Source organism: Lampetra planeri, chromosome 1 (assembly GCF_965212315.1).
Source record: "Lampetra planeri chromosome 1, kcLamPlan1.2.h2, whole genome shotgun sequence".
In the NCBI taxonomy this organism is placed as follows: domain Eukaryota; kingdom Metazoa; phylum Chordata; class Hyperoartia; order Petromyzontiformes; family Petromyzontidae; genus Lampetra; species Lampetra planeri.
The window spans coordinates 15,279,475-15,294,779 of record NC_136107.1 but is presented as its reverse complement, the minus strand read 5'-3'; the positions used below and the strand labels follow the sequence as shown (position 1 = coordinate 15,294,779).

The 15,305-nt window shown below is 44.5% G+C and overlaps 2 protein-coding genes across 2 annotated transcripts in view; both read right to left on the bottom strand.

The window, feature by feature from the left end:
- LOC144723400 (thrombospondin type-1 domain-containing protein 7A-like) overlaps window positions 1-6,929 on the bottom strand; it is a 31,265-nt gene extending 24,336 nt beyond the window's left edge. The window contains exons 1-4 of the mRNA XM_078602164.1: window positions 6,922-6,929; window positions 5,707-5,897; window positions 2,105-2,173; window positions 1,024-1,182 (exon numbers count right to left, since the gene is read on the bottom strand). Coding sequence (XP_078458290.1) covers window positions 1,024-1,182; window positions 2,105-2,173; window positions 5,707-5,897; window positions 6,922-6,929 — 427 coding nt within the window. The remainder of the gene's footprint in view (window positions 1-1,023; window positions 1,183-2,104; window positions 2,174-5,706; window positions 5,898-6,921) is intronic.
- A 775-nt stretch (window positions 6,930-7,704) lies between these two features.
- LOC144723398 (thrombospondin type-1 domain-containing protein 7B-like) overlaps window positions 7,705-15,305 on the bottom strand; it is a 29,806-nt gene continuing 22,205 nt past the window's right edge. The window contains exon 7 of the mRNA XM_078602150.1: window positions 7,705-8,302. Coding sequence (XP_078458276.1) covers window positions 7,978-8,302 — 325 coding nt within the window. The 3' untranslated portion in view covers window positions 7,705-7,977. The remainder of the gene's footprint in view (window positions 8,303-15,305) is intronic.

Below are 15,305 nucleotides of genomic sequence, written 5' to 3'. Positions count from 1 at the left end.
ATATATCTAAATGGCTTCATGAACAAATCTTTGATAGCTAGTGGGTTTGCATAGTACCTTCATCTTGGCGAAATCAATTTCACGTATGCCCACAGCGTTAAAACAATGATCAGCCATGGCAGAGGTGTTGGTCCTACCGTGTTTCAGATCCGCCTTGTGTTCGCGAACACGGTCTGAGACATGTCGCTTAGTTATAAGAACACGTGTTATAATAATAATAACCATACATGTCTGAAATAAACTAGTTCATACAACTCAAACAGGTGAAAGCTAATACTAAATAGCCCCATGTACAAACAGGTCGTTTATAAAAGTAATCGACAAATACAATTTCCATGTCCAGTCATTAGTTACAGAGACAAGCCTGAAACTTGTTAACGCATGCAAGTTCATCAGAGGAATAATGTATGGGTGAAAGAACAGGCCGTCTCATCCCTATCCTTCCATCCACACGCTACCACCACCCGCCACCACTTCCATGAGGCCCTTCTTGTGCTCGGCACGGACGTGTATAACGGTGCACCCAATTTCCCACCGCAATCTGCTCTGGATAGCAGTGGCAAGGCTCGGGTGGCCACCTGCCCCCGTCAATCAGTGTGATGGTGCATCACTCCGACGCGGCATAATAGGAGGTGATGTGTTGCCGAATAGTGCGCGGCGAGCCACGTTTGTTTGTCTGATGGGTTTGAGGACACGTAATCTAAAATGCATTACCTTTTGTCTGAGAGGCTTGATCGACGATCAACGAAGAGAATTTTCAGGGTTCTTGGTCCCCAGAGTGACTGCTTCCAACGTCAGTCCTCTTACCTACGCACTGCTGCCCTCAACCCCTATCCTTATCGCATGGCAATTGAGTGTTCACTTAAAGAACGATTGCAGGAAGTGTGTCCGTGGTGTTGACGAGAGCACAGCCAGCGCCGCCACTGTGGCATCACTTGTCGTATGCGAGTCGTCAAATGCATATCAGGACATTTCCATGGGCGCCCCTCCCACCCCCACCATTGTGCGTATGTCACCGTGTACCTGTGGTGGCTGTGGGTGGCGTGCAGGTCTCGGGCACACAAGGTCCCCACACGGACCAGGCAGATAGGACACACTCGTGCGGACAGGGCTGCTCGCATGGTCGCGTCGACTCCAGTGGAACCAGCTCAGGGCACAACCCAGTTTCTACTGGCCTGGGGGCTGGCCCATGGGGGTGTTGTAGAGGAAGGGATGAGTTTTGTTAGGGGTGGGGGTGGAGACAACCATTGCAAGGTAAATTAAGAGTGGATAGATGGTAAGGAGAAAATATGCAGTGGACACAAAATTAGAACAAAAAAACTAGACAGTGGCCCACGCTACCCTGGATGTAACAATTAACATACCTCATAAGTATATAATTCGTTTGAACATTAAAGATTGCATTTTTTTTTTCACAATTCTGATTGGGAAAGATTGCTGCTCATTGTGCCGCATTTGAGAATTATTCCAACTCCTATCTCACCTCCCAGCTGTCTTCCAAGTCCGCCCGCCTCATACAATCCCAATTTACATCGATTACGATCAACACACGATGCTCATTGCTGTGCCATGAAAGCGCCTGTGCACATTATTATTACGACATGGGTGTGCAGAGAATGGCTGTGCATTCACTGACTGCGGGGCTATGTCGACTACGGCACCCATGCCCAGAGACCCACGCGTGCACGCACAACCTTGCATTCCCCACAGCTCCGTGCCGTCACATCCCATTGATTGGCACCTTTACAAACATTAATTTATTTCAAATGACGCAGAGTATGGGGAGGCAATGAATCGGTGGCAGTTTTGTGAGTTGAGATGAACACTTTTTCGCTTAACATGTCACTTCACAGTGTGTGCCACTACAATTACTTTTTCCACATCCACCCTCAATGATTTAAAGAATGCACCCAAGGACAAAATGTATTACACAAAGAGAGTGCAGTATGGTAAAGGTAGTGAAGAGGAAGACTGAAGCTCCCTCTGATTAGTTGAGATGTAGATATTCTGAAAATGGTGGAGATTATGAATAACTCCCAAATTCACCTTGGAAGTTCCTCCAGCCCAAACTCCACCCAACCTTGGTCACTTTCCTTAATCATACCTGCTGGTTCCAGGGGCAGTGAGAGCAGTGGCTGTGTGGTGGGAACCCCTCCCTCTCCAGCTCGCTGGCCTGCCCAAAAGTGCACAGACAAGCATACACAAAAAATATCTGCCATTTAGCCTTCAACAGACTGTTGGAGTACATGCTCTTCGCGAGCACTTATGAAGGCTGGCATGACACAAGAGGGGGTGGGTGGCCAGCACCATGCCCGGCCACCTTTGTCTCCCTCGTGGCAATGTTTACAAACCACATCAGGCAATCATTTGAGGCCGAGGCGACCTATGGCAGGCCCAGAACTTGTCAGATAATTGTAACACTTACACATGCAAGACAAAGATCCCCCCATGTAGCCTTCACAGACTGTTGGGGCAAGTGCTGTAAACGAGCAACTATTAAGGATGGCACGGAAAATGAGAGGGTGGGTGGCCAACACCACGCCCGGCCGCTTTTGTCTCCCCAGTGGCAATGTTTACACACTGCACCAGGTACTCATTTGAGGCTGAGTCGACCTAGGGAAGGCCCAGGACCGGTTCAGATAATCGTCACTGGTGTTGACTGAGCAGGAATCGAACTCGGGTCATCGGGTTTGTGGCGCAGCACGCTAACCGCTAAACTATCCCTGTGTATGTGTATTCACATGCAAATACACATGCACAAACTAATACAAAGAGCTCCTGTATAGCCTTGACAGACTGTTGGGGCAAGTGCTGTTAGCGATGGCCACCTTTGTCTCCCCAGTGGTAATGTTTACACACCGCACTAAGTACTCATTTGAGGCTGAGTCTATCTACGGGAGGCCCAGATAATCGTCACTGGTGTTGGCTGGGAGCGGGAATCGAACTCGGGTGGCCGGATTCATAGCGCAACGCGCTAACCACTACGCGCTAACCACTACGTCAGCACTCCCCACACATGCACACATATATATGCACACAAACGGCAGCAGCTACAATTGACTTCTGATGCCTCTTTTAGTTGACACTGTGAACCGGCCATTACCTGTACAAGAGTGAGAGAATAAAGATGAGAATGCTGTACCAATTTTAAGGGACTTAAATTGGTTTCGAGTAAATTTCACATTAAAGTTAAAAATTATGGTCATGGCATTCAATGAACCTGGCGTCCCCGGTGTTTTGATATAGTGCACTGACAACAAATTCAGAACACCACGTATAAAAACAAAGATCCCCAGTGTAGCCATACAGACTGCTGAGGCAAGTGCTGTTAACGAGCACCTATTAAGGCCAACACGGTGCATGGGGGGGTGGTGTGGGCAGCACCACAACAGGATGCCTTTGTCTCTTCAGTCCTGATGTTGCACACTAGACCAGATACTCATTTATGAGCGAGTCTATATAATGTTGTCAAACAGACCCCTATGACTGACGCGGTGTGCAGAGGCCTTCATTCAGCAGTGGACTGGCAAAAGGCTGTCCATTTTAAAAAATAATGCAAATTAATGGACATCGAAGATGTTCTGATAGCACTTTCCAGTGATGTTAGCCAAAAATCTATTAAATTCGTTGGGCTCATAGCGAGCACACTAAACACTATGCTGCTGCTCACCATATCTGAGTACGTGTGTGTGTGTATACATGCATAGTAGGGACCGGTAGTGTAGCCGTTAGCGTGCTACACTATGAACCCTTTGACCCGAGTTCGGTTCACTCTCACGGCCCAAACCAGTTACGATTATCTGAACCAGTCTCGGGCCTCCCCTAGGTCGACTCAGCCTCAAATGAGTGCCTGGTGTGGTGTGTAAAAACACTGGGGAGAAAGAGTCTGGTCAGGCTATAGGGGGGATTTTTGTCTTTGTATACGTGCACTATACACATACAATGGAGTGGGGAGAGGGGTCAGACGGGGGTGTGGGGGGAGATGGGTTGGGGGTGGGGAGAAGGTGGTGGATGGAGGCAGCAATCAGGCTCATTAACGAACAGCCCGCAGGGGACCTAAACATTACAGCCACACCATGGCCTCTTATCAACATGATGGAACTGTGAACACATGACATTTTATTGTGCCAATTAATTAGTGTAATTAATCACAGCAATTTAATAGATGAAGATTTTTTTGCACTGTGAACTGTCCATACTGGAAACAAAATAACACTCAAAGTTGTCCCACTTGTAACAAAAGTTTGTCTTCATTAAATATTATTTTGTGAGCTGGTAATTAACTTAATATTTGGTCATGGCCATGCATCAGTAGGGCAGCTGATGTAAGTTGTCAAGAAAAGAGGCCAAAGTTACATCCTTCAGCGTTGTTGCCTTTCCTTCTAATTTGGCCATGTTCCAAATTACCACATTAATGTGGCAGTTACTTTTGAAAACGAGCGCCTCCAAACGTAAACTATGGCTATATATTAACAACAATCACGAGTAAAGCTGTATTTAAAATGCTTGCAATTATTTTTCCTCACTTCTTTAAAAAAAATCTGTGCTGCGTGCACTATCATCAATGAACTACAGGTTCCCCGTTTACAAAGCGGTCCCACTGTGATTGCAGTCAGGTGGTAAAAATCCAATATCGTACAAGCATGCCACACGGATAAATATTTAAAATGTCTCAAAAAACCTACGCACTGTTAAACTTATGACGTGTTTACACATCAGCACCTTGCAATAAGTAAAAAAGTCAGCCCAGCATAGTGCTTTATGGGAGCTATTAACACACGTAAAGTGTATAATGTGGAATAGGCATGGCTATCAGACAAAGAACGGACAGCTGGATTGAAAAAACGAGAATCCAAGGCATCACACTCGCTACTATAATTAATAAATGGATGTGGTTGCGTGGATGAAAAATAACTGATGGAAAAACCTGGAGTGAAGGAAGGTATAAAACAAGACAAAGAGACAATCTTGGAATGATGAAAATCAAGGTGTGTGGGAACATGACATTTTAAACATACAGACCATGGCATTAGCATGGTAAGGCATGCGTGTATATTGCTACTGCTGCTGATGATTTAATGCCCTTTCATTTATCTGGATGAGAGCTCGTTAGTTTGTATATTATTGGATTTCTACACAGGACCTGATACCCGCAGTCATGTAGAATGATTTGTTAATGTTTTCTAATCCTTTGCAGAAAATGTTTTTGGCATAGTGATACAACAATGACTGACACAGGTGACTGACTTTGCAAGTGACATCACAACGTCTTTATCACTGGTATTGCAGCATTTGGTACATATATGGAATTATCCCAATAAATTACTGGGCTGCTGCAGAAATCAAATGATTACATGCAATCTGGGAAGTGAGCTATCAATTATTTAAGCTGCTGTGGTGATTTTGATAATGATCACACCACTTGCTAAATTTGCACGTCATATTTAAAACAAATATTTTCGTGAATTTACTTCATGATCCTTATTAGAATTGTGACCTTTGGCAAGGAACCTTAGCCTGCATTTTAAATATTGCACAATATCAGTGGCCATGCTAACTACATTCAGGCCCTGCAGCAAAAGGTCCGACAATATGGATGAGGATACGCCTGCTGATGATGATGTTGCTGATACTAACGTTTCTTGTTACGAGCAAAGCAGTGGACGGACAGACCAGCGGGGTGTTTGAATGGGTGAGATTGCGCACCAGTCCTGGAGGGTGCGTCCCGTAGTCCCTTCAAGTATGAGAACACATTGTCGTCGTCCAGAGAGCAGTAGATGTCGCGCACCTGCACCCCTCCACCGCACCACGCCGTCTGGTTTCCCCAGCAGCGTTCGTGCTGGTCCAGCAAGGGACCCACGGTGCACGCAGCCCAAGCTCCACCCCTCCAGCGGTATCTGGAAAGAATGTGTGGGCGCACACGTGCAAGCATGCACATGCAGATGTACATATACGCACACGGGTACACACACATGAACGTCAACAACAATTTTGCCATTCGCCACACTAAGTGACAATGATGTCATAACATCGTTTGTGCCTGGCCAATTGCACCATGATAAATAAATGGGTCCTGTAATTGGATGATTGGCCAATTTTGTTCGTTAATTGTTTTAAAAAATGACAGCTGCCGAGAACTCACACAACAATGAAAGTGATAAAGACCAGCTGAATTTTCAAGAGGCAAAGGGTACGTTTTGACGACGAAAATTAAGACAGAAATGAGATTCAAATGTAAAAATTATAAGTGAGGAAATGATACATGCTATACTATTTTGTCCAGTCATATCAAATTAAGTAAGTTTTTCTCATGCATATCCATTTTTATTCTGCATACAAGTCTTTTCAAATGCCTCGGGCTAAAATACTGTAAAGGCAAAAAGAGCTGACTTCTGAATAAATTATACGATGGAAACGCACAGGAGGTGGTGAAAAGTGTAATGATGACCATCACCATTGGCTAAATTTTCCCAATGACATATGTTCTTCGAATTAGTGACATGTATTCCATTACTTGAATATTCATACCGTATTTATATTGAAGTCTTTAAGGCTGAATGTTTAGCTGTTTTCTCCTGTTAGATTCTAATTGCACTATTGGTGTCATATCATGAAAAAAAATCTAATTAAATTCAGAAATCTCCCAGCTAGCAGTGCGTCACGTTGTGGTCAGACAATCACACAACTACTTCTGAGGTGATTATAATAGTCCTTAGCAATCAAATTAAATGTTCATTATGATAGCTGCAATTTTGCCAAATTAATTGAAAAACAATTAAATGTGACGAGTTTTTTGTGATGTAATGAGTGAACAGGCTAAGAGCATCAACTTACAACACCAGTTAAATGACAAGTAGTTGAAATGTAGATTCATCACAGGCTAGTCACCGGTGATGGCTTCGTGTTCAGTTCCTGAGCTACCTGGCCATCTCCAAGATATCATGTAAAATATAATTAAAACTGGTCAGTTTACTGTTTTAATGGAATATTGTTATTTTCTATCTACGTGACTTTACTGAAAGAACCAAAGAATATGTTTTTAATGGGTTAAAGTTCTGTAATGAAAAGCCATGCAAAGCAACCTGTGTTGGTGTACGTACGTGTTAACATGCATGCACATGTGTATATGTGTGTGGTCATGTGTGATGATGTACTGTATGTACGTATTTATGTACACCTATGTTGGTGTCTATGTGTTTATCCATGTTTGATTTACATCGCGTGTGTGTACTTGCAGATGTGTGTGTCATTATGGTCAGCACAAGTGCTCCGGTGATATAACTGCCACTTATTGTAACATGGCGGTTGTTAATGCTGTTTCAGGCACTGTCTTTGTACGTGTTTGTTCTTGTATGTGTGTGTGGTCATACTGTACATATACAGGCGTCCCTCGCATGACGCACAACATACGTTTCTGAAAAGTAGCGCCTAAGTCGAATCACGCTGAATGAAGCCTTTTTTTCATAGATATACATGTTATAACGGGGGGTGCGTTACGAAATAATTATTCCGTATCATTTCATTTAATTATTTTAGCCCTGGATTTACAAAATATGTATAACTATAATACTTAATAACAATAACATTACAAAAATATTTAGTAAGGATTTTAACAACAAATAAACGTATTTAAAAGATTACTACTTGCAAAGACGAGTTCATAAGAAGTAACTTCAGGGCTTCTTGAACGCTTCTGTGGGCTTTTTCACTCGTGGAGGGTTGTGTGCTGATCGGTGCTGGACGTGGCGTCGCCCACGCGCGTTTTAAATAATGTTTTAGTTTTTTTCTTGAGCGCGTAATTGTGAAACGCATAGCGTAAGTGTGATGTCCCTAAAAGATAAATTGTGTAACTGCAAATTCACGCTATGGGGGAGCACGTGACACGAGGGACGCCTGTTCTGTATGTCTCTTTTGTCTGCTGCTGTGTGTTCATGTATTGTCTGCACACACTTTTCCTCGTTGCTGCATGTGTGCGTTTTAATCCACATTTTGCTTGTGTGCGTCTCTGTACCGTGGACATGGAGGCAGAATCCCATTTATGCTGCCCCCACATGCCTCCGTCTCCTGGAGAGATGGGCAGCCCTTGCCTCCGGCCAGAGCTGGATGCTGCACCGAGCGAATTCGTGTCCTCAGTCCCCTTAGCCCAAAGGACTGGACCTGCCCGTGCCCCTGGTTGTGGCCCTGCCCTGAGCAGGTGACCGAGCAGGGAGACCAAGGCGACCACTCGCCGACATCGCAGTCCCTTGGGAGAATGCACACCTCCTCCATGGAGGGCACCGCCATGAGCTCGCGATTGCACAGCCTGTCGGGTGCAACAGCATCCTTGTTACGCAATGAACAATAAACTATTTTACGCCATCTGGCCTCCCCAGTGACAGACCCCCACCGTCTTGCTCTGGTGGTAGGCACTTGCTGAGGCCCTCCCAAAAGTGAACAATCTAAGATTGTTTTCTCCAAGATTTGTCTTCAGCTAAAAACAGGAAACCTTATGAGTGTCTTCTCAAGGCCTATGTTAAAGGTGATGCCCTGCAATTGCTTGCATCACACCAATGCTGGCGAGAGGGCATCCACGAGAGCAAACTCTAGAGAGCCGCTTGAGAGGATGTTTTGGCCTATCCACACTTTACACCACCACATGCGACCTTCGGATTGACTGGTCTAGCCATTTATACTACTGGGGTACAGAGAGGTGGGGGGATTTAAAACATTTGCATAGTGCTTCACCTGCTGTGCCAGGAGATTGGATCGACGGACCTTTGGATTGCAAATACGTTGTGCTAGTCATTACACTGCAGCAGCATGCCTCAAGGTCTATGCAGCCTGAAATGAATGCCCAATAATGACTTCCCCAAGGAAGGCTCATCAGGAAGTGATTGTCAAGTAACGCTCGCCAACCAAAATGAAAATCAGCCATAAATTGGTAATCGTCGCAACAAGCACAGCTGCGGGTTAAACAATGGCGGCTGATAGCCATGTTGGTCCCTCTCACACATGATGGTGCAGAAGACAAATGCACCATCAACACTCGCCCCCAGGGCTGCCACAAAGTTTACTGGTGCCCTCAATGGCATTTCAAGAATCAGACCCCCTGTCTGTGTTCGTTGGAAGAAAATGTTGAGGGGGGAGGGAGGAAGGGCGGTCGGGGAGGGGATGGGAAGGAGGGTAAGAGGGAGGGGACCTTCTGAAATACGTTTTGCGCTCCCTGCATTTTGCGCCAGAGGCAACTGCCCACAGTGCGTCACCTACTCCTAACAGCGCACTGCTTGGCCTTAAAGTCCACCTGCATACTGGGCAGTTATATGCATCTCTTGCTTCACCTAAAATATTACCCAAAATAATTTGCCTACACAGTGACTCAAGCATGTTGCCTGGCACAATTTATTCATCTAATGCTTATATCCAAGCTGTGTGAGCTTACTTTATTGCTTTTGTTTATAATTTTCTGACTGCTGGGTCAGCCTGCCTTAACTGCAAATGAGGGAGTGACCCTCGGTTGTTATGGTGTTATTGCTAATATGTTTAACTGCAGGAGGTCCACACACTCATTATCTCAGGTTTTTGCCACCAGCAAATATAACTGACAACTGCATGACGATGAAACATGGGCACAGAGGGCACATAATGTCAGTGGAATCACCTTGGCAGCGTGTTAAAATACACATCATGTTCATTTAATGTTAATGAAATGCATAATTTTCTGACTCAATTAATACACATAGCTCATTCACTTGTAGGAAATTGATAAAACTGTTGACAACATGTTTTGTTGTGAGCATGCAAAATATATTTAATATACAGAATTAATTAGTCCTCAGTAATTTGGTTTATAATATAGGTCAGCAAGGATTTTGCAATGCTCCACCATGGGTGTTTTGAATTTCATAAAATTTTATAAAAACCAAAGTACTTTGTTCATTAAATATGCAACTTCAGTTACAAATTTAGACCATATGCTATCAATATTTCTGGTATGCAACGGAGGTCATGATATTGATAGGCAAATTAACCATGATCTAGTTCCTGGTCAACAGAAATACGAATTTCATTACAGCATTGCCTCCAACCAATATATTTCAGCATTAAAAAAATAAACAGACAATGGGAGTAAATGTGTAATGTCAATAAACTCACAACTTAACTGAAAGTCTGGTTTACTCAATGTACGAAAATCCTAGCTATCAAACATATACACAACATACACACAAGCACACACAAATACAAATGTCCTCCATGTAGCCATATTTACTTTGTCTCCTCAGCACTGATGTTAATACACAGCAGCTATTCATGTGAGGTTGAGTTGACCTTGAGTATAATTTATGATAACTACTCGTCATTGATGTTATCCATGGCCGGCAATCGAACTCAGGTCGCTGAGTTCATAGCACAGCGTTATAACAACCACTCACCATGCAAACGCACACTCTCTCACTTGAATATATACACATACACAGAGGCATGCGGAGATAAAAAGCCACAGAAAGATACAGGTGGAAATAGAATTGCAATGCCCCTGTTATGGTTTCCTCATTTAGTTTAATTGAAGCATCAGGGAATCCTACAAAGCAAAAAGGTTAACAGCCTCAACATATTTTTAGATTTAAAGCTTTCGTGACTGCATGGATTCATATTCTTGGTTATTTCGGTAAAGTCACGTAGAAAGGAAATAATAAAATAATAATAAACATAAAAAGAAAAAATTCTCACGACGTTTCGGCCACAACGCAAGCAGCCGTCCTCAACATATCACCAGCGTAACATGCCAACACAGATGACAAAATCCATACATGATGGGCCAGACGATAGGACAACGCAGAGTGAGGGGAGAAGTCCGGGAGTGTGTAGAAGCCTGAGGTCATGGAACGGTGGAGGGGAGAGGAGAAGCCAGCAAAGGTGCCAAAGAGAATGAAGAGAGCGGAAAAGGCACCGTGGGGAAGGGCAGGTTCTGAAAAAAACTTTAGAAATTAGTTCACGGGGTGTGATCTTTAGAAATGATGTGTGCACACACATATACACAAACTGGAGGCGTAGAGGGAGGAATAGAAAATAGTGAAAGAGAGGGAAGAAGATGGAAAGGGAAGGGGATGGCAGGGAAGGGGGGGGAGAAATACATGTGAGGAATGGATGCTGCAGAGGGATGCCTTGAGCCACGAAGAAGCAAGAGGAGGGGTTGGAGAACCGAGCGACGGGAGGGAGGGGAGAAGGAGCTAGTGGGTTGGAGGCTAATAAATTGGTAGCTCACGGGATGGTGTGCTGTAAAGTATCGTCATGCTCACACTGTCTAACAGAGCTGTCCCCTTTCTCTTTCTTGTGTACATGCACGGCATGCGCAGGAGAGACAGCAATGTGGCTGGAATGCTAAACGCTGCTCACTGCCGGATAAGCCTGGTGGTATTGGCTTTGTTTCTCCAAATGAAATGTCTGAGTTTTGCAGTAACATTTAAATAAAATAAACTCTTAAATGGTATAATTGAACAAAATAAATGTTACGGATATCTCTTGAGTATGGAAAAGCGATGTTACAGTGACATTCTATTATTTTTTACATCCATTCCGATGTTCCTTCAGTGATTTACATCATGAAGGGATTTGAAAATAACATCAGTGCAAGATAGTCTTCTAACCAAGCTGAGAGGTGACGTCCACGCAGAAACCGCAGTATGGCAGAAGAAAGATACTAGCCAGACATGTTACAAATCCTGCATTCAATTCTGGTCAGTCCAAGTCGCCAAGGGTTGACCACAACCACCATGATCAGCGTGTGCTGCCAGAGCATGGTGCATCTGTGAATAATTTATAAACCCATACTGGAACTCAAAAAAATCGACCACAACACCTTCACTGTCTACCCACCATCCAACCCCCTCAATGCAACCCTTGTTTGTTTTTTCATGCCAACCCTCAATGTAAATCATCTTGAGTCTAACTTAGGTAATATGCAGGATTTTCCAATTTATGTTCACCACATCTCCTCCCCCAGCCAACTTCACACCATATTCAGAATAAAAATAAAAAGGCAACTCCCACTGTTTATGATGCATAACTCTTGATGGCCTGTTTGCATGATTAATGCAATCATTAAAACGTCTATCTGTTGCAATGAAGTTCATAAACTATGCTAATAAAATCAGCAAACGCCCTCAAATATCTCTTTTTCAGTAAATCAGCAAATGGATTGCATGCAAAATATACACGACTCGCCTCATGTGCAGATTTTACGAGGCTGAAATCAAACGGTGTGCTTTTGAAGCCTCAAGCACTTAAGGGCAAACTTGAAGAACCCAAGCCACAGTTAAAAGGTTTCAGTACCCCCTTCTCACCTCCCAAACAGTGACAACCACCCCATCAATCTTTTTGTCTATTACACTACTATTACTAGCCTCGAACATATCTACAGCCACAATGTTGTATATATACCCCTTTTTCCAAAAAATAATATTGAGATTAGGCCAATTTTTATATATAAATATTAATTAAATAATGAAAACAACCCACTACTCGCCACATTCCACGCCGGGCATCTGGAAAGTGGAATGCCACCAAAAAGAGCAAACGTCAGAACCTCTCTGGCCTCAGGATGACCCACTCAGGGAGAGGAGGGTCAAAGGGTCGCGAGGGGGGGGTCTGTGCCTGGCATAGCTGGGACGCCTGCTTTTTGGTTGTTGTTTTTCTCTCGCAAGAGATGCGCAGAGGGGAGGGTTTCACGTTTTTGGGTTTGAAAACAAACGCACATCTAGCAGTGCAGTCTGGTTCGAGTCACGCTCAGTCTTGCTCTCGGCTTGCGACGCGGAGTGGCGGAGGAGGCTCGCAAGGGAGTTGGGGCGTGTCGTGCCTCGAGGAGAGATGGAACGAAGTGGCGAGGTGTGGTTAAGTGCGAGTGAAGCTGGCAGCTGCACGAACAAAGGAAAGCACGGAGAAATGAGAGAGAGAGAGAGTGACGAGTGACAACAAGTAATAAACCTGTAGAAAAGGGCGGAAATCGCCAAGCGTCGACCGAGCGAGTATCGCAAAGGACGAGCAGCAGCGGATGAGCAACAAGAGCCATCGTTCATCGCCAGAGCGCTCCAAGCCGGTGAGCGCGCACAGCCGCGTCGTCCAGAGCCTGAGCCAACACAGCCCTGAAGTAAGGGCGAGTGTCCGTGTGAAGTTGGTAGCGATCAAGAAGAGAGAGAGCGCACGAGCAGCACCACCCGGGCGTCACCGAGCGTCGTGCCGACTCGTCATCCAGCAGCGGATGAGCTGTGCACTATCCGACGACGGAATCATCGCGCACCGCCGAAGGCGAGCATCGTGCCGACTCAACAATCATCCAGCAGTGGAGAAGCCTGGAGCTGCCACCAAGAGAGAGAGTGCCATCGAATGCGCCGTGTGTATGATACACACACACACCGACCAGCACCCACTGAGAACAGACAAGACGTCCAGCAGTGGACGACGGAATCATCGCACCACGACGGCGAGCGTCGTGCCGACTCGTCATCCAGCGGTGGAGGAGCTGCGCGCTATCCGACAACGGAATCATCGCGCACCACGACAGTGAGCGTCGTGCCGACGCCACTCGTCAAGCAGTGGAGAGAGAGAGAGTGCACGAGCAACACCAAGCCCCCGGAACCATCAAGCGCTAAGCAACCAAGTTCTTCAAGGAACATCGTGCCAACGCCGCTCAATCTAGCAGCGGAGAGAGAGAGTGCACGAGCAGCACCAAGTCCCTGGAACCATCAAGCGCCAAGCAACCAAGATCTTCAAGGAACGTCGTGCCAACGCCGCTCAATCTAGCAGTGGAGAGAGAAAGTAGGACGGGCTCGCTGCGGCCACGCCCAAGCGAGAAGGAATCTCTAGCCGCTGGTTGTATCTCCCCTTCCCCACCCCACAAGCTCCGACACAACTCCCGGCTCTAAAAATGTAATAATTAATTTTACAAGGAGACAACGCACACACAACACGCACACGAATAAGACTTTCAAAAAGTTATCTTTGTGTTTCGAAAAGGGTTGCAAATTCAAGTTGGTACGTTCAATATCAACTGATCGTGCGGGACAGTTACTGCCGTCGAGTTACATTCATTTTCGTTAATTGCATAATCTTGCCGATGAATCTATTGACGTATACTTTTGCCTTTGCATATTAGAGTGTCATATGTTTGTTTAGAATTAAAATGTCTTAACACAAAGTGGTTGAATGTTTATTTCCAAGTCCATGCAAAACTGTCTTATTCATAAGAACTCTAGCCTGTGTTGAGATGTGAATTTGGAGACCTAACATAATATAAACACACTAAGATAATCAATAAATATTTAATCAAAGATAATCGTTTTATCCTGATTGATACAACTCTGGATAACGAAGCTAAGCCTAGTTATCATAACTGCACACATTAACATAACTGCAAGCATTCGCATAAACTAATACGATTATCTCCGTGATTATCATAATTTATGCATAAAATGATACACAGCAGCATAATTTATGCGAATTACGATTTTTTTAAATTGTATTAATTGTTATTATTTTTATCAAAGTTTCATAATCCAGCATATACTACATAATGGGGGTTCGTCCGGGATCTCTCGCAGACAGTGTTTTGCATGGATGAAGGAACGAATCACTACGTGTTAACAAGAGTATTGTGATCCAACATTGCCTTGTGATTGTAAACGGGCGTAAAACAAAAAAAAACGCCCTCCGAGGCGGAACTCCAGAATAGCAGGTTGGAACAAATACAGTGGGATTAAGAAAACATCATATCGAACCGATTGCATCCTGTGATAAACTGTGTTAGAGATATGCACTCTGAATTGAAAAATAACAGAATAACACGAGTCAAACTGACTACACTCTGTGATATAATTGTTTTATATGCACTCTGAAAGGGAATGTCTGTAGCTCTGCCACACATGAGATGCTAGGATTAGGAGGAATTTTTTAATGGATTGCGGAATACTGGGAACTCGTATTAAAACGTACAGGCAGTTCTGCTACAGAACAGACAAGGCAGAGAGACATGTGGGAAGGGAGCTGTATCCATGACACTAAGACACATCGTGGGAAACTAATTGACTGGATAAAATGTGACAAAGGCGAATACGATGTAAAAACTGCAGAAAAAGCAGAACAGGACTCATGCCTTCTCACACAGGCATACAGACAGGGATTGTGGAATGAGGAAAATCGTCTCTAATAAACGAGGTAAAATGTCCCCACACCATCGCAAGGGAGGAGAAATCAGTGCTCGCGACACCAGCGGAACTCACAGGCGTTGATCCACAGAATAAATATGTAAGTAGCAGTACACAACAATCTTGGGT